Raw genomic sequence first — 25,558 nt, forward strand, 5'->3', positions numbered from 1 at the left:
GTATCTCTGAATTACATAGTTCTCAGACATAAACTGGGGATAAGACTAAAATGTCAAAATATAGCTGCATAATACAGGGGAAAAATTATATCAGTATTTTAAGATAATAAACTGCATTGTGCTAAATTATTTTAAAAATAATTTTAGCAGGCATTTTAGATGGTATGTTGAGAGGAGGCAGACTACTTTGAAACAAATAATGAAACTGATAGATTCAGACACTTTTTCCTGCTTCTGAAAGGTGCCTTTGAAATTATGATTGTTCAGGTTTAGTCTAATATTTAGAAATACTCACTGTAGAGTTTTCTCTTCTTTGTGAGGAGTCCGTGTGGCTTAAATGGGATTGCTGAGATAATCACACTCTGCTGTTTCTGTTCCAGGGCTAATGCTAGGCATGAAATGTGAGTTGTCATGTTTGGAGCTCCTCTTTCAACGACCCGGCCAAAGCAACTACAAACATTCTGGGTTTTGTGAGGAGTCAGTTGTGAAAAGAACGAAAACAGCAGCATCTTTTCATTTTTGTGTTTCTCTGCTTGGCTTGGCTCTGCTGTGAATGCTGTGGCTTGGATGGTATCGCTGGCTTCACTGTCCCTTCAACCATCCTGGACCGTTCCTTTTGATGCTTGGCCAAAATACAAGGTCTCGACTCATTTTTCCCTTGATCCTCTATCTGTGGACCCAGGGGGTGTTTTGCTGATCGATGGCTGATCCGTTGAGCCAAGTGAAAGCCGCTCCTCTGCCGAGGCTCTGCACCGCCTCTCCCTGTCCCCTTTTGGCACCCGGCTCTCCCTGCAGAGGACATCACCCAGCTTTGCTGGAGCTGAGCTAGCCCTGAAGGAACAGCCACGGCACGCCATGGAGGGGAGAAGCCACTGCCCCAGCCCGTGGGCAGATCTGTGCCTGCAGTGGGCATATGTGGTGTCAGGGGTGGGTATGCTCCACCTGCCTGGAGCTTTGGCCTTTATTTCCACTCTGCCCTTGATTGCCCTTGCAGTGAGATGGTCCTTTGAGGCCAAACGGACCTGAATTAGTCCTACAGGTTAGGTTGGTGCCAATAACGGGCGCATGGGCTGGGGCTGGTCCCTGCAGTTCTTTGCACTGCTGGGATGCTCCTTGCTCAGCGGGTGGTATCTAATGCAAAGTGAGCTGAGTCGCTGGGGCTGGCAGGTGAGACCTGTCCAAACTTGGCATCACTAGGGGAGAGCATGTTGTCATTATGAGGCTCAACATCCCCCTGCTCCCATGGGTCCTGAGGAGCGGGGCTTTCCAGGGATGCTCAGCCTTCTTTCTGCTGTCACCAGCTCTGAGAAAGGAGAGGCTGCTTTCCTTCTGACCTGCTGGGAAAGACTCAGGGACAGCGTAGATAGCAAAAAGGGGGCCTGGGTGGAATTTAAATACCTGTATTCAAACCCATGCACGGGAAATTCCCCCACTTGGGAAACACCTAGGAGGTGCCTGAATTCATTCAGCTCCCTCCATGCGGACAGCAGAGATACCAAAGAGAGACCTTCCAGGGGCACGAGGGCACCATGCTCCTTCCTAAACTCTGCTGCAGTCCGGATATGGGTGACACGGCAGGAGCACATCTGCTGTGTGCATACACCGTCTGGCGTGGAGCTCAGGAGATGCAGTCATCCTCATCAAATACTTGGCCAGCACTGGCTGTACCTTTGCAGTCCCCTCAGGGCAGTCTGGCAAGCCCATGCTGCTCAGGTAAGATGTACTGCGTGTCCTACGCCTGCCAGGAAGCAGCTCTGCACCATTAATGCCTCTGCCATGGCGGGGAGAGGGAAGCAGGAGTTCAGACAAATCTGCATCTCCTGGTAGACCCCCACTCGATCCACAGGGCAGACACCAAACTGCCACGAGGGACAAAATACATTGAAACATGGGTAAAAACAGGCTGAAGAAGGATTTAACAGTAGGCACAAGTTGGAGGCTTCCTGAACACATGGCGAGCCCGGGCAGGTCCCCCCAGCACAGCGGGAGCTGCTGACGCACAGGCAGAGCACCGCAGAGGCCAGAGGCACCTCACGACATGTCATTCCCCAGGCCCTGGTCAGGGATCGTGCCGGGAAGCCGACCGATGCTCCGTTCCACCAGATTATCTTCTTCTGACAGTCTAACGAGTAGAAACACTGAAGACACGAGGTGAGCCGAGAGAACATTTGTGTGATGAAGAGCGTTTCCTCTGCCAGCTTCCCTTGGCATATATAAAAAAAAAAAAAAGCATTTATGGATATTAATAGCAATAACACTTTATGACGACGGGTTTTTCAGATCAGTCTCTGTTTGAGGTCTAATGAAGGCAGATGAATGTGCAAAGTTTGACAGGGCTGATTGTTGTAAATCTCGTGCTCTGGGGATCTGAGGAGGCATTAAGAAAACGGTGCTTCATTTGGGAAAGACGAGCTTTTAAAATGGTGTGAATAGGACCGTTGTGGTGTCTCAGGCACTGAAAAGAAATTGGGTTGTATCTGCTGGGGAGACGCTGCAAGTTTGGTGATGAAATGTGTTAATTTTTGTAGGAAACAGCAGAATTAAATCCTGCTTTAAGTGAAAAAGCCAGTTCAGCCTTAACTGTAAAGCTGCTAGCAATGACTCCACAATATATGAAGTATAATAATTATGATAATTAATAAAGATAATAATACAGTAAAACCTTGCTAATTCATACTAATGACTCAGAGGCTGCTTACTAATTACTGAATTTTGTGGATAAACAAGCCAGAATAATGCATCATAAAATACACTTTGTTCCATTATTTTGACAACTCTCGTTTAGTTTTAATTATTTATACTTCATAATATACTAGTCACTCTACTTGGGAGGGTTTTACAAAAATAATGAAGCTCTAATAATTTGACATGTCAGTTTAGTATTTGCTGAAACAGGGACAGAGAAAAACCATCCCTTTCTGGATGTGTGCAAATCAGGAAGAGCGCAGATCAGTTGGCACACAGATCTTCAAAGTTGTAATGCAAAATATTATACGTCTCTATAATGCCTTTGACCGGGAGTCCTCGGAGCAGCCTACCTCATGGAGAACTCCTGCAAGCTGACCTGCTTCGCTGCTAAACGCAGAAGGATCGATGCTGATTCTCCAGAAAAATCATATGGTTTGAAAAATAATAATGAATGTGAAGTAGCTTTTGTGCCCAGATCAATTTTTATCCTCAAATCCATTTTTTCCAGCATCACGAGGGCTAAAAGCTTGTTTTTAATTTAAATGAGAGCTATGATTTTTACATAATCACTTGATTCCTGGAGCTGGCATTCCCTCGAAACCCCAGCCCGCCTCCCCCCTCCCAAATCTGGCAGGAGCTGGCCACACTCTTCCAATGACAGAGGCTGTGGAAGAACTCAGCATTTATTTAGCTCAGTTTTCCAGGTACAGAGAGTTCTGTAGGGTGCATGTTGTAACTGTGCCTCCGTAGTCATGATTTTAAAAAAAAAAAAGAAAAAAAAAGGCCATTTCCATCCGAGATTTGCCAGAAAACTGATTCTACCGGCCCTGTCCTGGCTGTCTGCGAGCATGGGGGTCGGTTGCAGTAACTCGCTGTATCTGGGAGTGAAATAACACACTGCGAAACCCCTCCGTATAGAACATTCTCTCCCCCTGGGCTGGTTTTGAAGGGGCCTGTGGTGAGATGAGCAGAAGGGAGCTGGAGAGGCAGAGGGGGGGGAGCTGGCGGGGAGGGGGACAATCCCGCTCGCCCCAGGGCCGCGGGGCAGGGCTCGGCCTGTCCCCTCGGAGCATCCTTCCTCCCCACGGCTGGATTTGGGCTCCCTGTGCCGCTCTGCCCGGCCCCTGGGGTCAGGCGGGGGGCACCCATGGATGGGTGCTGCCTTTCCAGCGGTGGGCTCTGCGGAGAGCCGGGCAGCCTGGGGCGGGGGGGCTGCGGGGAGCGGGGAGCCAACCCCGGGGTCAGAGGCCGAGACCCGCTTTTCGCTCCCGGGTGGTGGTGGGGGCTTTCAGAGGGGAGGTCTGGGTGCTGGGGTCGTGTTTAGGGTGATGGAAAGCATCCTTCTTCAGGGGGGAGGGCACCGGGGGGGCAAGAAGGCTGCTCGGCACCGTCCTGCGTCGGGAGGAGGGCAAAACCGGGCACGGGGCTTCGGTGAGGGCTGCGGGGGGCGGAGAAGACGTGACAGGGTCCCCGTCAGGGAGCGGGAACCGGTGTCACGCCCGGTCTGTCGGTCCCCCGGCGGCTGCTGCAGCCCTCCCCGCCCCGGGCCGGCCGGGGACCCGCTCCCCTCCCGGCCCGGCCGCCCCCGGGGAGGGGGGGGCTGCAGCCCCGCTGCCCCCGCCGGTGCCGGCCGCGGGCCGGGGGCGGCCCTGCCGCCGGGGGGAGCCGCCCGGCCCCGCCGCGAACAATAGCGGCCCCGGCGCGGGGCGGTGCGGAGCGGGGCGGGCCGGGGGCCGCCGCCCGCCCCCCCGCCGCCGCCGCCCGCCCTCTCCCCGCCCCCCGCGCCAGAGGCACCGCCGCCGCCGCAGCCGGGTCCATGCCCGCTGGAGCCCCCGCCTGCCGCCGCCCGCAGCCCCGGCATGGACGTTAGGTTTTACCCCTCCGCCCCCACCGCCGTGGGCTCCCTGCCCGGCGCCGACCCCACTTGCCTCGGGCCGCTGGATTATTATCACTGCAACAAGGTACCGGGGCGGGGGGGGGGGGGGGGGTGCGGGGCCGGCGGTGCCCGGCGGGGCTGCCCGGGCGGCTCCGCTCGGCGCGTCCCGCAACTTCTCCGCCGGGGGGGGGAAGGAAGGAAAGAAAGTGCCGGCAGCGCCCGGCTGCTGCGGGAGGGAATTTTGAAAGTGGTCTGGAAGCGGAGCGGGGAGAGCCGTCGGGTCCCCGGGCAGCCCCGGCGGGGCGGGGGGCGCCGATCCCCGGGCAGGCTGGACGCGGCTGCGGCCGGCAGAGAAACGCTCAGGGGTGAGCGTGGCTCTTCGGGGCCGTTCGTCTCCGTGTCCGTTTCGGGCGGAGGGTTTATTTAATATTTTCCCTACGGGAGCGTTTGGCCCGAACCGACGTACGTGGGGTTTTGGTTTGTTGTGGTTGTTGTCGGGCACTTTTGGTTGTTGTTGTTTGCTGGGTTGTTTTGCACCTTCTTCCCGAGGCTGCCGAGCCGCTGGGCTGGGGTCGCTGGCGCCTCCTGAGCGGGAGCTCCGGCCCCGGCCACCCACCCCCCCCACCCCCCCCCCCCGCTTCCCCGCGATGCTCCCGCCGAGGGCAGCACCCAGGGACCCAGACCCCCAGGACCCCCGGCGCGGCGGGGGGAGCTCCCCAGCCGGCATCGTCCCCGCTCGCTGGAGCGGCGAGGGAAGGCACCCCCTGTAACGGGAGAGGGACCCGCCGGGGGATCGCTGAGGGCGCCGGAGGGGCTGTAGGAAATTTCCTTCATCCGAGAGAAGCCGCAGTGAAGGGGCCAGATGCTGCACTTGGGGATAAAGAGCTCCCCGCGGTATCGCCTTCCCCGCGTGGAGGTGAAGAGCGCTGATAGTTCAGCAACAAAGCCGTAGGAAGGAGCCCCGTCTGGGGGAGGGAGGATCCCCAAGATAAGCTCCGAGACGTAACCCAGGCTGCGTCCTCCTGGGCCAAATTCGGGTAATTGCATTGGAAAAAAGTTAATAAAGGGAGGAAATGCTCTCCTGCGTTGGGACTGCAGCTCAGGATGCCCCCGGCTCATCTCGCTGTTGTGATACTTCGGGATCAAACTCTTTAGAAACAAGCCCAGGGAAAGCTGTGTGGCTTCCCAGATGCAGCAAATTAATCTCTATGTATCAATATATGTATTTAACTGTTCTCTGTCATTTGGGTTATCTCTTTTTATTAAGTTGTAGCAAACCTAATAATTCTCATTTATTTTGAGATGCCTGATTATGCTGAAAGGAAACAAATCGATTTCTTCTGTATCCACGTACTGGTAGTTTCAAACTGTTTTATTATCATTAAAATGCTAAATATACTCTTAAAATACTAACGAGAGCCGGGTCACCTGGGAGCAGGTCATCCGTGCCACTGAAACGCCTGCTGTTGTGTGCAAAAGTGTGCAAAAGCTGGAAGTCTGGGGTCATGTGAGCGTGTGCCGCTGGGAACCGTGGCAACCCCCAGATCCCGCTGGCTTTAGGAACTCGATTTTACCAAGAAGTTGTTAGAGGTGAACATGATTTAGTTTGTCTTCTGGTTGCTCGTGCGGGAGCTGGGGCTCACAGTCGTCGCGCAGTGCCACAGGCCTTTACCGCGGGGCTGCGCGGTCCCGGTGTCCCCCCAGCAGCGCCTGCTGGAACCTTGGGGTGCACGGGGCCCCACGTCGTCGTCAGCTCATCCATGGCCTGAATCCCTGAGATTAGTCCCGGATTAGGCGGTCGCAGCTGATCCACGGGTCCTGGCTGTGGCCGGCGCTGGGGACGGGGAGGCTGGAGGAAATCGCCTCTTCTGGGCGATTCTTGGCTCTCCAGCGAGCGCAGCCCGGGAGAGCGAGCGGGTGCGTTTGGGTGCTGGTGCGGCCAGGGAGGATGGGACCCTGGAGGGGACCCCGGGTGCTGGCCACTGCCACCAGATGCTGCTGTTGTCGCTGCTACAGAGGATCTTAAGGCAGCGGGAGGAAGAAAGGAAGTGACTTACCCTTTTCTGATATTCAGGGCTCTCTTATTTTTTTTTTCTTCTTCTTTTCTTTTCTGAGTTCTCAAATATCGTTTGCTCGTGCACAGCGGTGCATGTTTGTCTGTGGGATGAGGCTGCTGGAATGAAGCCAGAGATGAAATGGGTTGACTTTGTTTTCCTGGCCGAATGCAGGTGTAATGATCGTAACTCCAGCATCAAAACGTGGCCCAGTGCGGAGCGGGCGGAGGTATCGCCTGTTGCTTTTGCTTCGGAGAACTTCTCGGGCCGGTGTGGGGTGGTGTACGGCTGAGGATCACCACCAGCACCCTGGTATCTTGTGCCCGCTACGGAGAGCGCTGCCTGAGCACACCCGCTCCCTGGAGCTGCGTGGGACCCTCTGGGAAACTCCAAAAACTCACACCGGTCCCAGCCCCATCGCTCCTGTCTGGTGCTGGTGGCTCAGCCCAGAGCTGGGCTAAGACAGTATCTGCCTCAAAACATTTCTGCTTTAAAAAGCTACAGAGGAGGGGAGGGTGGACTGGAAAAATCAGAAGTTCTCCCGCTATCACATGCAGGTATCTCAGATGAAATCCATCTCTAGGAAGGACCTGGGCAAGGAGCACTTACAGGCTCTTTGCTGTCGTCCTGCTTTGTTGAGTTTATGGAGGGGCTTTAAAGCCCTTCGATTTAAAGCGATTGTTTTGTTCAGGTTTGGCTTTTTTTTTCCCCAAAGAGCTGCTGTATTTATTTATTTATTTAGGGGGAGGCAGAGAAGCTGGAAAGGAGTGTGCAGTGTCACTGTGTATAAATAACTTGCTGAGGGCACAGCAGAGCTCTGCCTGCACACCCATTGCCAACGAGCTGGCTGGGTAGATGTGCTTTAGCCCAAAGCATCCTGAAATGTTAATGTAATTGTTTTGTGCACTTACTGAACATGATATTGTTACCGTGAGGTCTCCGATCTCGCCTGTGTGCTGCAGTAAGCCACAGTTTCTCTTTGCAGCTACAGAGGTGCCTATTGCGTATCAGCATTTCCATTTTTAAAAGGACAAGGGATGTTTAGAGGGATAATGAAATGGGAGCATACGTTCAGCTGAGGCCTCCCCAGAAGGGGGGCATTTGCATGCTTTCTTTAACCGCTTCTGGAGCGTCCCTGTTTTCCCGTGAAGGGCTGGCCACCGAGAGGGACCCAGTGGGGAGCGAGGGGCTAGATGCCCATGGGTGGAGAACAGGGTCCCTCCTGCCCTGGCAGGCAGGGTGAGAAGGGGCCTTCCCCTCTGCTGACTGCATTTGGTGAGGAGTTTTTGTGCATTGGGTGTGCTGGTAGCATTGAAGCAGGGGAAGAAGGGCTCCTCATATAAACCTGTCTCCATCACGGGTGATCCCACATGGAGCAGCTTGCTGTGGCCGCTGGGAAGCAGAGCCAACCCCAAACTTCCCGGTGCCTGGGGAGCTGCTGCTCACAGCCTGGAGGACTGATGCTCCTTAGCAGGATTTTTAGGGTTGCACTGGGCTCAGCTCAAGGTACAAGTGTGATAAGGAGCGACACCTTCCCGGAGCTGCCCAGCAGCTTCCCTAGGGCACGCCGCAACAAGCGCTTCCCACGCCAGGGTGCTGGCCCCTCGCCTCCTTCCCGTGGGCCGGATCCAGAACTTGCTCCATCGTTGGGGCTGCACGGAAGAAAGGCTGCTTGTGCGTTAGGTTGAGTCTGCACAGCAGCTGCGAGGGACCGGAGAGGTTCAGCTGAAGGTGGTACCATCTCTGCAAGGAGCCCTCATCCAAACTGTGATACCCGTCTCTGCCATCGGTCACCTGAGCCCTGCTGAAAGGAGCATCTACCTCTGTTTTGGATTTCTCTTTTAAATCTTGGTCTAAAGCCCCTTTTTCTGTCTCTCTGGCCTTTTCCAGGGGCACTGGTATCTGCTGCAGGCCCTGCTCCTGCTCTGTTGCTGGGGGAGTGGGGCTCTCACGGTGTTTCATTGCTGCCTCGTGTTGTGATGGTGTTACGGGGGAGAGGCAGCGTGTTCCTGCACCGCATGAAGGGATTGTTGGTCTCTGGTGGAGTATTTTCACATCTCTCCGGTTACTTTCTGAAAATTTGGAGATTTTTCCCACTTAAACTCCAGAGAGACTCTTTGCATCTGTATTTCATGATAAGTAAACCATATAGTTTAGTAACACAGGGGCTCATTCTGCTCTTAGCAGGGCTTTAGCGACAGGATCTGGTATGCTGGCTGGTATACCAGCATGGAAGGATTTTCCCAGATCTTAAATTGTGTGGGCCCACAAAGTACGGGAGGGAGTTTTTCCTTCTTAGCCCAGGCAAAATTGCTTTTGCGAGGGAGGCGTATGGCAGGAATCCTGCCTGAGCACAGCACCACACGGTCTTTCACGCAGTGTAAGCAGCGATGCTGTGCTGTGGTGCACAAGGAGCGATCCCGCTCCCTACTCCCTAGGGGCAACTTTGGGGAGTCAATTAACATCTCTCTATTCTTCCTGCAGAAATAAATTTAAATATAAATTCTTCTTAGTTGCTTCTGGTGTTTTGATGATCAGACTTGGTTAGCATGATGCCTAATTTCCACTTAGGGCAATGATTGATGGGGAGGAGGAGGAGGACCCAGCCTGGGAATACCTACTCCTTGCAGAGCAAACACAGGGCTGTGACACGGGGAGTGCCCAGGGTCCTCCGGCATTTCTGGCAGTTGATGGGAGGTGTGTGCTGGGGAGCCCTGTTAACCCTGTAGCGTTTCTGTAGGATTCAACAGCACCATTAAAACTTGTCCCAAACCTTCCTAATAGGGCTCTGTGGCTTTGCAACTCCAGACACACCCTGCGTGTTGCCTTTTAGGCTCATAAATTGACAAAAACTATTTCACCAATACACCATCATAAATTATGGGTAATTAAAATCTGATAGTCATGAGATGAGTATTAATCTGTAACCAATGCTCTCTTCTCTTAAGAACCCTTCAGAAATGGGATCTGAGCTGCTGGTATGAGCCCAGGTCGATGTAGTGAATGCATTTCTGTGGAACATTCTTGTTTTGTTTTGACTTTTACCATAAATTGTACATTGCAGTGATAAACACGGTCCCTTTTTCATCGTTCCAGAACTGCTTTGCCAGTCTGGAAGATAAAATATATTCTTTTCCTTTTTACTTTCTAAGCCAACTCTGTTTTGAAGTAACATAAATCTTTCTTTGGAGATGGAGGATTTTGGATGGAGAACAAAGTCCAGCAGATTTTTCATTTGGGGCCTATTTTATTCTCATTTGGCAGGCAGCTCCTGTTGATTTGCAAATGTGGATTTTTTTTTTTTTAGGCCCTGAATATGGGCAAGGGCTTCTTCTGAAAAGTGTTTGAGCTACTCAGTGGGACAGCCCTGTGTTCTCCAGAGCAATCTTTGATGGGTTGCATGGCGGAAGGCGTTTGAAGCTCCATTTTTGCCTTGGGCTTTAAGTCAGGGATTGGGAGCTAAATAATGAATGTCCATCCATTCATAGAAATTGTTGTTCTCTCTGTATGTGCAGAGGGAAGGCTTTAATCTGGTTGTTTTTGGAACAATGGAAGATATTTTGAAGACTGGTCTGACTTGTATATAACAATGTGTTGGGGCCAGTTCTGAATAACCTTGACAAGGGCCTGATCCGTGCAAGTGCCTGTAGCAGAGGAACATAGAGACCAAAAATTGAAGATCAAAATCTTGCAACCTTCTCTGATTTATTTATGATGCTTTAATTATAAATATTGTCCCCTATGTCAGTGGTCCAAAGCCTATTGCGTGTTACACTGCCATAACCACGGAGTAAATCCATGAACAGCTCTGGACTTATACCTCTGAGCTTGCAACAGGCACCGGGATCTGTTTTTAAATCCATAATGCAGAAGACATTGTGCTGATAAATTGTATTTTGCTTGTAACAGACTGGAGCATCCTATAGCTTGTGCAGCACAGGCGGTGGGGGGAGCACCTGTAACCTTTGCAGAGCTCTTGCAGGGCCCTGCTTTCTCTAGCTGTAAGGATGGGCACTGCCCGCTCCTGTCCTGGTGGTGGTTGTCACCATCGTGGTATTTTTGCAGCATTTGAAGAAAAAAAAATCTCTATTTTCATTCTGCCTTCACTTTGCATCTCTCCGCTGCTGGACACAAGGAGTGGGAGGTGAGGACTGCTCTGCTGCTGTGTGCAGACTGGCCGAGCTGGAGCGTGCTGTGGTGGGCGCGTGTTATCCTCTCTAGGTGCACAGTTTTTCCCTATTACCTTTGCACTCATCTGTGTTTTTTTTACAAAATGAGCTCTAAATGCTTTTACCATAAGTTAGGTTATATCTTTCAGTATAAATGAAGCATATAATTGTGTTTTCCTAACAGCTCTACATTAAAAATAAGTTATTGTGCTCCTAATGTGTTTTCCCTGACAATTTTCCATCCAGTGAGTGCAAGGCTTCTGTCTGAAGCTGTTGTGTACCACCTTCTCTGCCTCTTCTTTATATTTTATTCTGCATTTCTAAAGTCAGGGTAAAATGTTAGCATGATTCCAGCTTTGATACCATTAACTCCTAATTGGAGGTTTGAGCTCTAATGTTCCACCTTCACGATTTTACACACTCGTTTTTATATAATTAAAGCTTATACTTGGGGATGCACAGTTCAGCTGCAGGGGGGAGAAATCTTGCAACAAAACTTACTGAAACAAGCCCTAATCAAACCACTCCTAAAAAAAAAAAAAAAAAAGTGTGATTGAAAACAGTGTTAAATTGCCTGGTTTTGCACTTATATGACCAGATTTAAATATTTTAATCATCTGCATCATCCCCCCCCCTTTCTATTGTTTCCCTCTGGTGGTTTTGTTCTGATGGATGCCATTTCTTCTTTGAAAAATGGCATTGGCTGCTGCGTCGCCTGCAGGCGAAATCTTTGCATTATGCCACAGAATCTCTCTCCTCCGCCGTAATCTTTTGCATAGATTGGTTGACCTCTGCAGATATAATTAAATCTCTTCCTGACGACTGTGCAATTTCAGTTCGGCTCTGTGGCGAATGTAACTGTTAGGTAAGTGTTAAATTAGGGCCCTGGACCAGTAATTGTTATTATGGAAAGAGTATTTGAGCATCGGTTTATGCTGGTTGCTGCACGCGGCTTCTGAGGAACCTTATCTGCAGAAATTGGGTGACTCTTGGTCTGAGGCAGTTTCTTGACCTCTAATTATAGCCTGGACACAGGAGGCTGGATTGCACAAGTGTTTTAAATGTAGGTGTATTAATTTTTTTTCTGTTGGTTTAAGAACCCAGCCTCTTGCTCTTATGGTGTTTGGGGTTTGGTTTTTGTTTGTTTTGTTTTGTTGTTTTTTTTTTTTCTGTGTTTCTAAGGTTCTCATAACTTAGCAGGAGCCAGAAAAGCGGGGTGGCAGTATGGGGACCTATTCCCAAATGGGGAGGGTGGTAAAACTTGTGGCTCTGCCTGAGCCTCTTCTCACTCCTGATGTGCATCTTCTCTTCCACGTGCCTGAAACCACCAGCCCTGCGGAGAAGGGCTGGGGTGGCCCCTACCCCAAAGCAGGCAGCCCTGGCACCGTGGTCTCGGGGGCGACGAGAAAGCGAGCACCGGCTGTACTTGCACGTGCCACCCTCGCTTCTGGTGATGTGCCACCGTCCTCTCTGTCACCCAGGTTGTATTTTGCCCCGGAACTGGGCTGCCCAAGCCCTGTGGATCCTGTTCCACCTTGGTGGCAGTGAGGAGTGCTTTTTATATCTGATTAGCTGGATCACATCAGCAGGTTTTTCTTCCTGCAAAACCTACCGATGACTCAGAGTTTCCATCCCCATCTGGACTCATCAGGGAGGCTCCATCCCCTTTCTCCCTGGCTGTCTGCCTGTTCACCATGCTCCTCCTCTCCTTTCAGCTTCAGAGAAAGCCTCTTCATCTTCCTCTTCATCTCGTTCTGCTTGCAGGGTGGAGCCTGTGCTTGCCTGTGGTCAGGGTTGGGAGGTAAGGGCTGTGTTGTGGCTCTGCTGTTTAACCTCTGCATGAATTGGCCTAGGTCTCCGTCTCCAGAAACAGGAGGTCATTTCCAGGTACCCCAGGCATTTGGGGGTTATTTTGATGAATAATTTGAGCCATCCCCAGCGCTGAGCATCCATTGCAGGAGACCCGGGCCGCTGGAGAGGTGCAAGCAGAGCCTGGGGCACCCCGAAAGGCTTCTCTCTTCCAAAGATGTGGATTAACCATGTTTATACCTATGAGAGTTTCACCTCTCCAGCCTGACTTACCCAGTGGTTTATTCTCTGAGCATCTCCTCCCTCTCTCTGTGAAGATGGTAGAGCTGTACAGATCATTAGAAGTTGTTAAACCGTTCGAAAACCCTCAAATGCAACAGTTTTAATGTGAAGGATGACCCTGCATGGGGGGGAGGTGGGGCCGGTGGTGGTAACGGAGAGCTTGGCCCCCCGTGGTACTGGACTCACAGCAGCGTGCTGTCCACGTGGGGAGCTCCTGGACCTCAGTCCTGTTCCTAGCAGTGTGCAGGCTGAGCTCCTTTCTCCCGCAAAAGCTGATCTCTGGGTCAGTGATGAGCTGTTTCATTCCACCTCTACCATCACCTCTGCTTTACACCATGGGGAAGATGCTCTTGGGGCCCCAGGGACCTTCGGGGTGCTGCAGCCGGGGGGAGGACGACGTGGGCTGCTGAAGGTTGGCTCATCCAAGCCCAGCGCTGCTGCACCCACAGAGGTGTTTCTGGCCTTCGGGTCTCCCTGGCTGACGCTGCTGGCTAGCTCTGAATTAAGCAACAAAATAAAAAGTCTTTTACAGTTACTGAACCCTAAAATAAAGGTAAATTTCTTCTCTGTCAAAAAATAACCGTTTAGATCCCTTCCATGTTTCTCATGTTTCATGGGTGCTTCTTTGAACAGTAGGTTGTTACACGGTGAGCCATGTCAGCACAGCGTGCCAGCAGTGGAAGAATGATGTATTTTTAGGGAATTAGATTTCTAGTCCCTAGTGTCAGAAGAGGGGCAGTGTGCCCTGGAGTCCTTAGCGAGAAGGAAAGAAACTTTGACAGAGTGGAAATTAAATTTATGAAAACTTTAGAAGAAGTTTTATATGGAAAAAATTGAATTATTTTGATTTGTCCTAGCTTATGCAATGAGTACAAAAAAGCATTTGGATGTCATCTGAAAAAGAAAAAGCAAAAATACTGGGGGGGAAACATGAACCACAGAAGCTGGGGCTTGTAGCACTGGGAAATGTATGTTCCCCCTGGTAGAATCCTGCTCTGTTTGTCCGTGTTAAACCGAGGGAGGCAACTTTTCCCCTGATGCATTATCTTGTCTCTAAATAGCATTCAAAGGAGAAGAAGAATGTGCTGTTAAAAATATCAAACTTTTGGGAATGGCTGGCAGACTTTACCACTGATAAGCATTGTTGATTGAAGATCAAACAGCCCTTGAAAGGAGAAAAAAAATCTTCCAACAAGCACCATGGATCTAACCCTGCAGCCAGACAATGAGGTCACGCAGGCTTCCCTCTGTGTATATTTAGGAACCTGCACTGGAATTATGGTCTGGTCTCCTCTACCCCAGACGGATGTTGGAGACATGGTGGTTTTAAACCTGATAAATCTGTTAAAGCTGAGAACAACGTTTATTAGATGCCAAGAAAACCGGTGTCATGTTTTCATTATTAGGTGGTAGTTATGTTTGATTTTTCTTTTCGCCTTAAGATAAAAAGTCTGCCTAGGAGGAAAGGCTGCAGGTCATAAAGTGAACTGAAGACTAGTGGCATGTGTTTTTTAATTAATTGACAACCTGCATTTCTGTATCAAGGTGGCAAATTAATTGTGGGTGGCAGTCTGTTTGCAAACCAGATAGTTCTGTCGTGGCTGTGCCAAATGGCACATGTGGAGTATTTAATTATTTGATTTAAATCAGAGCAGAGTGTAGGTTTTATGAAAACTATATTAAATCAGTTTTTCCACTTAAGAGTTGGGCTTTGAAAAGAGGAAAAATATTAATGAAATGGTCTTTTTAGCTTCATAAACTTGCAGCCCTTTAAGTAAAGGGGTTGGCGTGCAGTGACCTTCTTTTGGGGGAGGCCAAACCTGGTGGGAATAACAATATGTAACTTCAGTCATCTGTGGATGTGGGGTACTAAATCTGTGTGAGAGTGCAAATGAAACAAATACATGTTGAAAAGAATAGAATAGCTTAGGCTAGAAGGGACTTATGGAAGTGTATTTAAAATAATTCCAATAGCACCTTCTGGGATTGAGATGGCAGGAGAGAAAAATATCAATATACAGCCCACACCAACTACGAGCCATGGATTTTCTGCTCTGATACAGTGAGAGTCTCAGTGGTGATGGCTGCAATCAAATGCTAAATAGTAAGTTTGTAATAAAAAGGGCTTTAGTTAGAATTAATAAAATGTGAAATGCCTCATTCCTTGGAAAACATGCAGTATTGACTGAGATTTAGAAACACATCCTGTAGAAGCAGGGATCCAGATTGCAGGCTCCAGAGCTGGCTCCGGCATTCTTCCCCTGCATGTGTTACTATTCCTGTTAGAGTTCAGGGTTTCATTTATTTTATTTTTTGGCTGGAAAGGTCACAGTGTGCAAGTTTGAGAGGATATTAGTGAAGAGCTGGAAACAAGGGCAGCCTCATACAAAATTATCATCCACTTCTCCCACTCCTGCACCTTCCCATGCCTCGTGTGGCAGCGGGATGCCACCCTGCGCACGCAGCGACCCTGCTCCGAGGCTGTGGGCTGTTGCTGGAGTCACACTAAGTCCCTCTTTAATATTCCTGCTGTGTCCAGCTGGACTGAAAGCCTGTTTTCATTTTGGTGTTGATAGTATCTGAGGGCTAAGTTCCTGAATGTGAGGTGCTGCACGTTAAACGAATGTGATGGAGAAGAGCATGCCCCATTTCAAGTATAGCTGTTGGGTCCTGTATAAGCTCCCAGAGCAGACACAGAGTACTGAATTTCAGGGAATATAGGTAGGATCTAAATGTAAAGATGTGATAGTCATTATCAAAATAGGATGCTCGTGTAACAGGTAAATCCACAGTTATAATGGAAATTTATTTCTGTTTTGGACCAAGTTTGATTCGTTTTAAGTCCTTCTATCCAGAGCTGCCCTCCACCAGCTGCCTGTGAAGCCGTAGATCCAGGTCCCATTTGCAGGAAAGCACTGCTCTGAGTCAGTCGTCAAAGAAATGTGGATTTCAGCATCCTCTTGTCTTGTGAAATTGTCTTATGATGTGCTGAAGCTGAACTGGGGCTTCTCATTTGCCCCGAGTTAGAAATCTTGAGTATTTCGGAGGCAGGAAGAGTGTGCTGCTGGATCTGGGGCTTTAGCTTGTGTCACTGTCATCGTGCCATGAGCATGGGGATGGCGCCAGCTTGGAAGGGATCCTGTACTTGGCAAAAAAAGGTCTCAAGAGCAGGCTGCCTCCTTGCGTAGCGCAGTTATAGCAAGAAGGCTGCAGGACCCAGAGGTTTGTGAAGAGCTGCTGTGTCTCTTTCCTTCACTAGGTCACCAGGCTGGAGTGCCGAGGGACCAGATGTCCTCAGATGCTGTGAAATAGGGCTGGTGGTTGCAGTCCCGCTCTCGGAGCATGAGTGTGCACATCACAGACTCTCCCAGTGGCAGTGTGACATGTACAGCAGGACTGGGGCTGGCTGGGCCACCTGAAACTGGTGACCTCATCCCTTCATCCAGAGCTGTAGCCCCTGGAACGGCCAAGGGGGAGGTCCTGCCTTCTTTGGGGTTTCTGCTGTATTTTTGGGGGGCTAAACGTGACATCCAATACTACTAACCCAGCAACATCCAGGCTGAATTGGCTTAAAAATTACAGTGTGAAGCTCGTGCGATTGAACATTTCCGAGCACGACGCCTGTAGCTGTGGGTGCTTTGCCCGATGCAGTGGCAGAGCCCACTCCGCAGGGCAGGTCTGCCAAGGCGATGAGTGCCTTGGGTCCCTGCCCAGGCATCGCTGAGCTCCGCAATTAGCGTCTGCGGGTCGGAGGCGGCTCGGCAGGAGCTGCTCAGACCTCACAGCTTGGAGCACTGCGTGAGACGGCTTTCCCTTCACTGTGTTTAAGTGGTGCAGGCTTGACTGGAGTGCCTTAATAAACCAGAAAGCTTAGTCCGACAGGGTTGGGAAGGAGGTGGAAAAGGGACGCTTAATTCCCTGCTCATCTCAGCTGCGATTCAGGTTTCATTTCCCCTTGCTGAGATTTCCCTTCGTCCTGCCTGTTGTCCAAGCGTTGCTTCTGTTGCATTTGTTGGGGTGGTTTTTTTGTGGGTGTTTTGTTTTTTTTTTTTCCGCCTGGGGGCTGCTGTGAGAGGTGTCTCTTTGCTCCACGGGCTGTTCCTGATGCTTCGTTTTCCTTGCTAATACCAATTGTTTCTGCCAAAATCATTTGGTGGTGTTATGTAAACCTAGAATCACACGCTAACACTCTAATCTGGGCGCTCCTAAACGCGCTGGATCAGATTCGCCCCCACACTGACTCCGCTGCCATCAGGCACGTTGTACTGGGGGTCCCCTTGGCTCAGTAGCCCCAGGGGGTGGGATGCCACTGGCCGTGACATCCACAGCCATCTGAGCTGGTATTGCTGTTGTTGCTGATAGTTTTAGTGGGAGGCATGAAAACACCCTGTAAATCACCCAGGGCTGGGATTTAAGCTGTTTGTAGAGCGTAGTACCTGTAGAGCAAAGCTTGTTTTTTTGGCACCGTGGTCTGTGTTTCTGCTGTTGGGTTTGCAGCAGCGCTGGTGGATGCTACATGTGTAGCTCCCTGCTAGCACCAAAAAGTGGCTTGCTGCATCTCTGCCCCATCACTGCCCACGGCCCAGGGCAAAGCCCGCCTGTGTGGTCCCGTGCTTGCCGCCAGCTAGCCCATGGGATTCGAGCTCCTGGAGCATCTTCATGGAGATACTGTGTTCCTGCAGAGGCTGCTGGATGGGCACCTCTTCTCCTATGCCAAAGAGCGTGGTCCCTCCTCTGAAGCGTGCACGCTGTCTCGGTGACAACTGGTTGTTTACCTGGAAGGTGATATTAGCAAAGATCTTAATGAATTTCCAAGTGCTGCTTAATGTGGTTTGGCAGTCAGAATTATTTTTTTAAAAAAAAGAAAAGAAAAAAAGCAGGATCCACCATTGCTGTGTGCCCAACCTCTTCCCCATATACTCCACTGTTTTTGAGAGATTAAAAAGAGATTAAATCCTGCTGAGCTGGCAGGTGATGCTGATGAATGTTTGGAGAGTATTAGGGTAAATCCATTCCTCCTGATTTATCTCAAGATTTGAATTCATTGATAAAATTTACCCAGGTTACATCTCTGAAACCTCCTCTGGGCCGTTGAATCTGCAGAGGTGTAAATGAAGGCAGGACTTGCTTCTGGAGCCAAAAGGCTAATGAATTAACCTTTATAAGGCTGATGAATGCTTAAGATAGCTGTACATCTATTCCTGTCACAGTGTCCAATTAATCCGCACTGCCACAGAATTAAAGGGTGCCAGGACTGGCACCTTGGCTGGGGGAAACTGACCTCATGGTCCCGCTGCACTGCAGCACGGCTGTGAGATGCTCTGCAACAACTGACCTGCATGTGCCAGATGCCACGTTCGTGTGTCACTTGAGTTGCAGCGAAAAAATGCCGTCTCTCAAACTAGGGTTGAAGTGGAATGGGTACAGTTATGCATTGGTGTTTAGGGGCTAGGTTCAGCCAAAGCTGTGTTGGTGTCCTGGCCACTGTTTTTATTCTGTGGTGGCATTGCAGTGGGACTGGAGGTTAAAGAGGATGTTCTTGGCAGCCTCCAGCAGCCTTCTGGTATATCTGCATGCATCCTACAGCACCGGCACAGGGATGGCAGGACTCCAGAGCGTGCTCCTATGAGGTGTCCCAGCATCAGAAAGGTTGTCTTTAGAGGAGCAGAGACCTGCGGAGTTGCCATTTGGGCCAAGGACCAGTGCTGTGACTCGCACCAGCAATATGTGCTGGGCATCCTGCTGGGGCTGCAGGAGAGAGCACAGGTCTGCAGCAATTCCAAGGATATAACCAGCACAAGGCTCAGCAACAGCACGGAGCAACTGTCCTGATGGTGGGAGAAATTGTAATAGTCTTCACTACACTTCTTCTCTGTGTTGTGCATAGTCAAGGTAAGTTCTTGAGAACCAAAAAGACCTGCTGGGAGCACGGGGGGTGCAGCAGTAGAGCCCCCACCCCGAAAGAGCTTTGTAAACTAGAGCAGTGCACGGCAGGGTTTTTGCTGCTGGAGATCTGCACTGCCCATGGCATCCACAGATGGTGAGGTGGAGAGAGAAAAAAGCTTTATGCAAAGCAACTTTGGCATTTTTGGCTTTTGGAGAAGAGGTGCTCACACCTGCACCTGTTTGGAGCCCTTACCCTGGGACTGCTCATGCAAGAGGGCTGCAGAGTGGCTCGTCCACCTTAGGGTTTTGTACCACCTGCAGATCTGTGCCCACCTCAGCTCTGAGTTTCCCTGCAAAGAAATAACCACTGAACTAGTAGCAGTGGCAGCTTTGGGGTGCTTCAGAGAAGGTGAGCCTATAAGCAGCAGTTATCTTCACGTTGCGTAGCAAAGCTGACATTTAAAAATCACCTGGATGCATGTAAAGTTGCTTATAGACCTTTTTGACCAAAGAGATCAAACGTGCTCATGCAGAGCCTGACTTGGAAGCCTGGGGAACCTCAGAGCACGGAGGACCCAACATACAAATTCACAGTAATCGCTCAAATAAATATGTGGTAACTGGAGGTGCAAGAGGCAGCTGGTGAGTGTCTGATGTGTCTGCTCACTTCAAAGCCTGTTAGGCTGCAGCTGTTAAGGGAATCCAGTGAAAGTTGGCTGCTGCTACGGGGCTCCTCACTCCCTGAAATTTGATGACTTGTACATCCTATGAAAGAGAGCACTGTTAATGCTAGCCTGGGCCAGGTGCACTTATCCTGAAGTTCCAGGCTCTGTAAAATAGGACTGAAGTCAGAGATGGTCTGGACAAGTGGTATCGTGGCGTGGAGGATACAAGGATCAGGCTTTCTCCCTGTGGAGCAAATCTGTTTGCTTCCTCTAAGTTGCTTTGGATTTATACCCCTCCCAATCATTATAGATGCTGGTGGGATGGGTAGGAAAAATGAAGCCCAATGGTAAGTCACAGACCACTAGGACTACGTTCAAGAATGTAATACTTGGGAATAATTTAGAAATAACTAATTTTTTTTTCCCAGTGGGTCTTTGGAATATACACTTTTCTAGAAAGTAAGGGGAAAGAGAGCTTGAAATTAAATATATTATTAAACAGAGCTTCCTTAAGTGTCACTAAGCAAGAGGATTTTGAGGGAAGTGTTTTCTAGTTTCTTTATCATGTTGCTGCACAAGCTGATGTTTGCCAATGAGGGTGTCTCCTTCAAGAAGAGCAAAAAATAAAGTTAAATTCACCATATGGTGGAGGAGAATATTTGGTATCCATTTTTTGTGATGATGGTAGTTTGTTTAAAATAAAGTTACCTTTGTATTTGCTTAGATTAACTCTAAACAGGAAAATAATGGCTGTTGTAATGTCTCTATTAGAAGAATATTGTTTTAAAGCACTTTGGGGTTACATTAGTTGAGTGCAAAATGAATTCCTCCTCTGGAGCAAATAAACCCCAGCGGGGATGAATGCTGGGAGCTGACAGCTTGATGTGGGGATGTGCATTGCAGACAGGTCTCTGGGGGCTGGTTCTTGATGTAATTCTTCATGCTCCTTCTCTTCCCTCCTCCCTTCACTTACCTCAGCGAAGCGGCATCTCGCCCCAGTGAATTGGTTAAAGCACTTACATCTGAAACTGGAAGGCACTGGGCAGTGTGGAGGGGGGGGGCAGCACTGCTAACGAGACGTGGAGGGAGTCAAGAAAGTTTTGAATGTTTTAAGTGTAGCCTCTCGATATGTCAGCACATGAGTAAATAGACTTTGGTGAAATACCTTTTATTTTCTCATCCGAACACCAACTTATACTTGCAGTTTGGGGGGTTTCTCATTTTTCTTTTTTTTCTAACTATACCGAAGTTTGACAGCATGTGATGGGATGCAGCAGGGAAGTGCTGCTGCTGATGCTGTGTGCATGTGTCAGTAATTGCATAAATAGCTCTGGGGCGAGCGAGGTGGCTTGCACAAACAGCAGCCCATCTGCACGCACAGCCTGAGCGCAAAAGGCTTCTGTGCACCCAGGACCGAGCTGCATCCAAGCGCCAGCTCACCAGAACTGCAGGTGCACACATAGGAAGTGAGCTGAGGCCTCTGAAAACTTGGCACAGGTTGGTTTTCAAGCAGCATCCAATGACGCAGTACAGTGAGTATTAGGAGAACAACATCTGGTAGCTCTGCTGTCTACATGCCCATTGCAAACAATTTTTCAGACCTGTGTAAATGTTCAGTTTAGTAACATAACAGTGTGGTAAGAGACTTATGCAGTCAAGGCCACCTGCTTGTCTCTTTGCCTTTCACATAGAATAATGAGGACATTTTTTTTTTTATTTGGTTTTGTTTCCAATGCAATAAGTGACACTTTAAAAGCAGCTAAATGCATTAGAAAGAGAAGTCAAGATCTCTTTGTGCAAAGATGCCAACATTTTTATTTTAAGCTTAATGCTGCTAACTGTAGCATCTCTGAATTGTAAAACACAGGTGAGGATGACTTGGATATCCTGCTGGAGGGGTTAGTTCCTGACTGTGGACGGGAGGTGTTTTCTGTGACGGGTTGTGTGTGATGTGCTGCTCACACAGGTCTGGGCTCTGGGGCTCATGTTGTGCCGCCTCCCCCCAGGACGCACGTTTCCAGTGTTGGATGTGGCAATGCCCCTTCTCCATCCAAAAATGAAACAGAGCTCATAGCTGGTGTGAAGCCATGAAACTACAGGTGCTAAAAATGCTCTGCAAGCTCCAACCCTTGCGTATGTGGCAAGGATGTGCCCACAGGATGCAACCCTCCCCGACTGCTTTGCAGGCAAGTGCACGGTGGTGGCAGTGGAGAGTCCCAGCTCTGCATGAGCAGAGGGGACAGACAAACTCTGCTGGCTTCCTTTGTGGCTGATGTGGGTACACGGCTTTGTTTAAATTTAGGAGATCGCAAAAATTGGGGTTGGGTATTATTGCAACTACATGTGGTCCAGCAGAGTTTCGAGGCCCCAGCTGAAAAGGGTTCTACTGAGCAAACATAAGGATGGTCCCTCAGGAAAATACCAAAGATGGACAAAGAGTGTGTATATGAGTGTATATAAGGGAGAGAAAAATTACATTGCTACCAGAGAATTTCTTCCCAGGATTAATTTTTAGAAGAATCTCGGTGCTGCAGGCTCTGCATTACCATCATGTCTAGTACATGGTACCTGAGACCGGAGCTGCACTGTGTGCTGACAGAGGCCGGTGTCCGACATGAGACTGGTCTTCCCTGGCCTGCTGCTGGGGCAATCGTTGTTCTTGCAAGTCATATGCTTGGTGAGATTGCTGCTGGGTCGTGGCATCTTCCTTCACTTTGATGGGGAGTTTGCACTCTGGGAAATTATTAGATGATTGTAAGAAAGCACAGGGCTGATGCAAGTGAGAAAGTCTGGTTTAAACTCCTCTTTGGTTCCAGAAGACCTCTGGAGACATAGATGCCACCAGCATCCTACAGCTATGTTATGCAGAGTCTGATGCAGCCGACAGCAGTTTGCATCAGGCTGCTGCATTTCAGCAGCACTGACTTCAGAAGAGGCTCTAAAACAAGTAGGACTGGTCAGACATCCCTGGTGGGTTGCAAAAATGGGTCAAAGAGTCAATTCCACCTCTGAATTCCTTGGGCACTATGGTCGGTTAATTTGTGATGTATTCTCCTGAAGCATGAGGCACGAGGTTTATGGTTTTACCAAAATCATCAAAGCTGAAAAATTCATCAATCCTATTCCTTCCTACCGGTAACCACATGGTGAAATTTTCACATTCTTCCTTCCCCTTTCTCTCCGTGTGAAATGTCTCACCTTCTCGTACGAAACGCCACAGAGAGCACGTGGCTGCCTGTGGTACGGGAGGCACGGGCGCTCTCTGAGCCAAGCTGGAGTATAGCTGCAGCTCTCCAGGCTTGCAGGATGCTCCCTGTTTAGCATGTCATCTTGTTTCTTTTCCTCCTGGGAAACTGGGGAAAAGAAATGGTAAAAGAGGAGCTTATCCATTCCCATGCTCATCTCCTTGCTACAGTGAGGAAAGAGTTAATAGGAAAGGTGACCATTGAACCACTGTCTACATGGCGCAGCGAACTTCTGAGCTGGAGTGAGATCCATGTTGTTGGTGAATATCATGAATTGCGTGTCTGTTGTGTGTATGTAAAAGCTGCAGTTTCTGTGGGAGGGGTAACGCTGATAGAGGCCATTTCCCTGATCTGGTGAATGGCCAAGTGCCTGCTGAGTGGTGACATCAGAGAGGGGTCACCTGGGCCCCAACAGGGACCAGCACGTAGGTGTGGCTTGGGTTGGGGTGTCTGCATCTGCCTGGGAATGAGGGAGCTGTGGAGGAGAGGAAGGGGTTAAAATGAATGCAGACTGTCCAACAGGCTAGGTATGTAGGTGTGAAGACACTTTTCTGTTGCGTTGTGCTGCTTTCATACAAAGGACTGCAGAGATCACCAGCTCTGGACCCCGCAGACACCCCGCTCATGCCCATCCACACCTGATGGGGAATTCCCCCTCGGCACAGGGGTACCCAGTCTCCATCCCCAGGGCTGTGCCTTGGGCATCCCTCAATGACAGGAAGCCTTCTCTGACACTCGGGGACTTCAGTTCACATAACCATCTTCATTGATCTTAGGCATCAGTGGCATGTGTGAATGGGAAAAGAAGGCAGTTCCAGTTTGCCCACATTTGTTAAATTTGATATGAGAGGACTTCATTTAAAAAAATAAAAATAAAAATTAAAACATGAAGCTGAAGAGATGGGTGAATTTAAGTGCTATTAAGAGATTATTGGTAATGCCCAGCTGTGTATATGGATTCAGCCGGGAGGCTGCAGCAGCAGTGCGGCAGCGTTGTTCCATTCCTCTTTCAAGTGCAGCTCGTCCCTGGGCTGCGGAGCTCCGTCTCTTGGTAGCGAGGGGTGGCTGTTTTCTCCCATCTCCTCTACCCTTTTCTCTCTGCCTGTCCCACCTTTGCTCCATGAGTCCTGCCAGCTGCATCTGCAGGGACGGGAGGGAAGGTTGCCCCAAGGTGTCCATGCTTTGGTCGAGATGCTGCTGTTGGACACAGCCGGCGCCCCGCAGCCCCAAAGCTCCTGGTGTTGGGGGTAAAACAGCTCCTGGCACTACTTCTAGGGGTGTCACGAGGCTGCGGCCCAAGGCCATGGTGAGGGGCCTCTCCTGGAGGGTATTTGCTTACGGGCTTAAGTTCGTTCCCTTTGCAGCTCCTACCACAGAGCCTTGATGATGGTGAGTGCTTCTCTCCACCAAGTCACTTTTGGTGGTGAATTAAATCATGACTTTTTTTTTTTTTTCCCCTCCAGTATTCAGTGTTCTGAGCTAAATTAGAATAGAAACCTTTTCAAACCATTCCTTTAATAAAGTATTTAGTTAATAGATGATGCATAGCTCACAAAGCTTGCAAGAATCTGACACGGGGTATCATAATATTATGATATTTAACAGCAAAACCTACTGCATTATCAACTTACCTCTATAGCATGGAGGAGGCAACAGCTGAGGCATAAAAACTAATGCTTCAGTATGACAGAGCTAAAATTGAACTTGGCAATTACCGCGTGCATGATTCGCAGTATTGTGAAGTGAAGCTACTATATAAATCAGCTCCAGTAATCATCGGGTTTAAAATTAGTCAGTTACTATTAACTCTGCCAGTGTTAGCATATGTTGAAGAATTATAAAAGTGAAAGGTATGGAATATCTGAAGTACAGGTTTAAAGTAAGCCACTCGAACAAGCTCCCAGTGGGAGGATTTTAAGTTCATGCCGAAGTAAGGTTTTGGGTACTCTGACAAAGGTTTGTGGAACACATTTAATTGCACATTGCAGTCTAATCTTTTGAATGCTTAACATCCTTTGGAAAGCACCTTTTCATGTTCCCAAGACTTTCACAGTTCACAGAGGGTAGAGTGATGATTGAATTTAATTTTTTCTCCCTTACAGAATTATTTTTTTCAGAGCAGTGCTATTCAAATAGTTTGCAGAGCTCTTCAATGCCAGGCATAGAAGAAAGGAAACAGCAGGATAATGTTTTAAAATCATTATGGGGAAGTGAAAGGCTGCTCTGAGCACAGCACAGAAATTAGCAACTGCTATGACTGCTAAATTTTTATTCAATGCAAAATTCATGGAATTTGCTGCTATGAAAAATATGGGAGTCAAGTTATTTAATAGGATTCTAAATTATGTAGGATGCACAAATATTTTATACGGGGCACAGGGCTGCGTGTGTTTCTGTAGGAGAGCAGGAGCTGGAAGCAGCTCTGCTGGGGTCAGATGGTTGCTTTATTTGTCCAGTCCTGTTCCCTCGCCCCTCTGGTTCATGTGATCATTTTCAGTTTAATTTTTGAAATAACACAGTTTTGGTCTTGGTGATGCATGGCTGTGGTGAATGTGCGTGTGTTTATAACCTCCGAAAGCTTTGAAGAAGGGTGAGGCTGGGCGGCTGACGTGCTGCGGGGCTCGTGCCCCTGCTCTGGCCTTGCTGCGTCGGGAGGACGCATCACTGCGCGGTACCTTGTGTGCTTGTGGCTTTTGTTGTCAGGGGGCTGCTGTCGGTGAGTGGTTGTGAATGGGTTGCATCCAATGTTAGAGCGATTGGAGGAGGAGATGGCACAGTCCTCTCGGATCCATCAGCCTGGGCTGCCGCGAGCAGCTCCTAAAGGGTACTTCTGGCACTTCATCTCGTTTCAAATGCCTCAGTCCCTGGTTTCTCCCTCCCTGTG

General features: G+C 49.5%; 1 protein-coding gene across 2 annotated transcripts in view; it reads left to right on the forward strand.

Annotated features, from left to right (window-relative positions):
* Positions 1–4,488: 4,488 nt before the first annotated feature.
* The window catches only part of TOX2 (TOX high mobility group box family member 2), a 154,463-nt gene continuing 133,393 nt past the window's right edge, over positions 4,489–25,558 (forward strand). The window contains exon 1 of one of the 2 annotated variants that reach the window (XM_074843361.1): positions 4,489–4,649. In XM_074843361.1, the coding sequence (XP_074699462.1) occupies positions 4,548–4,649 (102 nt within the window). In that variant the 5' untranslated portion in view covers positions 4,489–4,547. Of the gene's footprint in view, positions 4,650–7,140; positions 7,176–25,558 lie in introns of those variants that run through there. The other variant, XM_074843363.1, reaches the window with a different exon arrangement.

This window comes from Strix aluco, chromosome 17 (genome assembly GCF_031877795.1).
Source record: "Strix aluco isolate bStrAlu1 chromosome 17, bStrAlu1.hap1, whole genome shotgun sequence".
Lineage (NCBI taxonomy): Eukaryota > Metazoa > Chordata > Aves > Strigiformes > Strigidae > Strix > Strix aluco.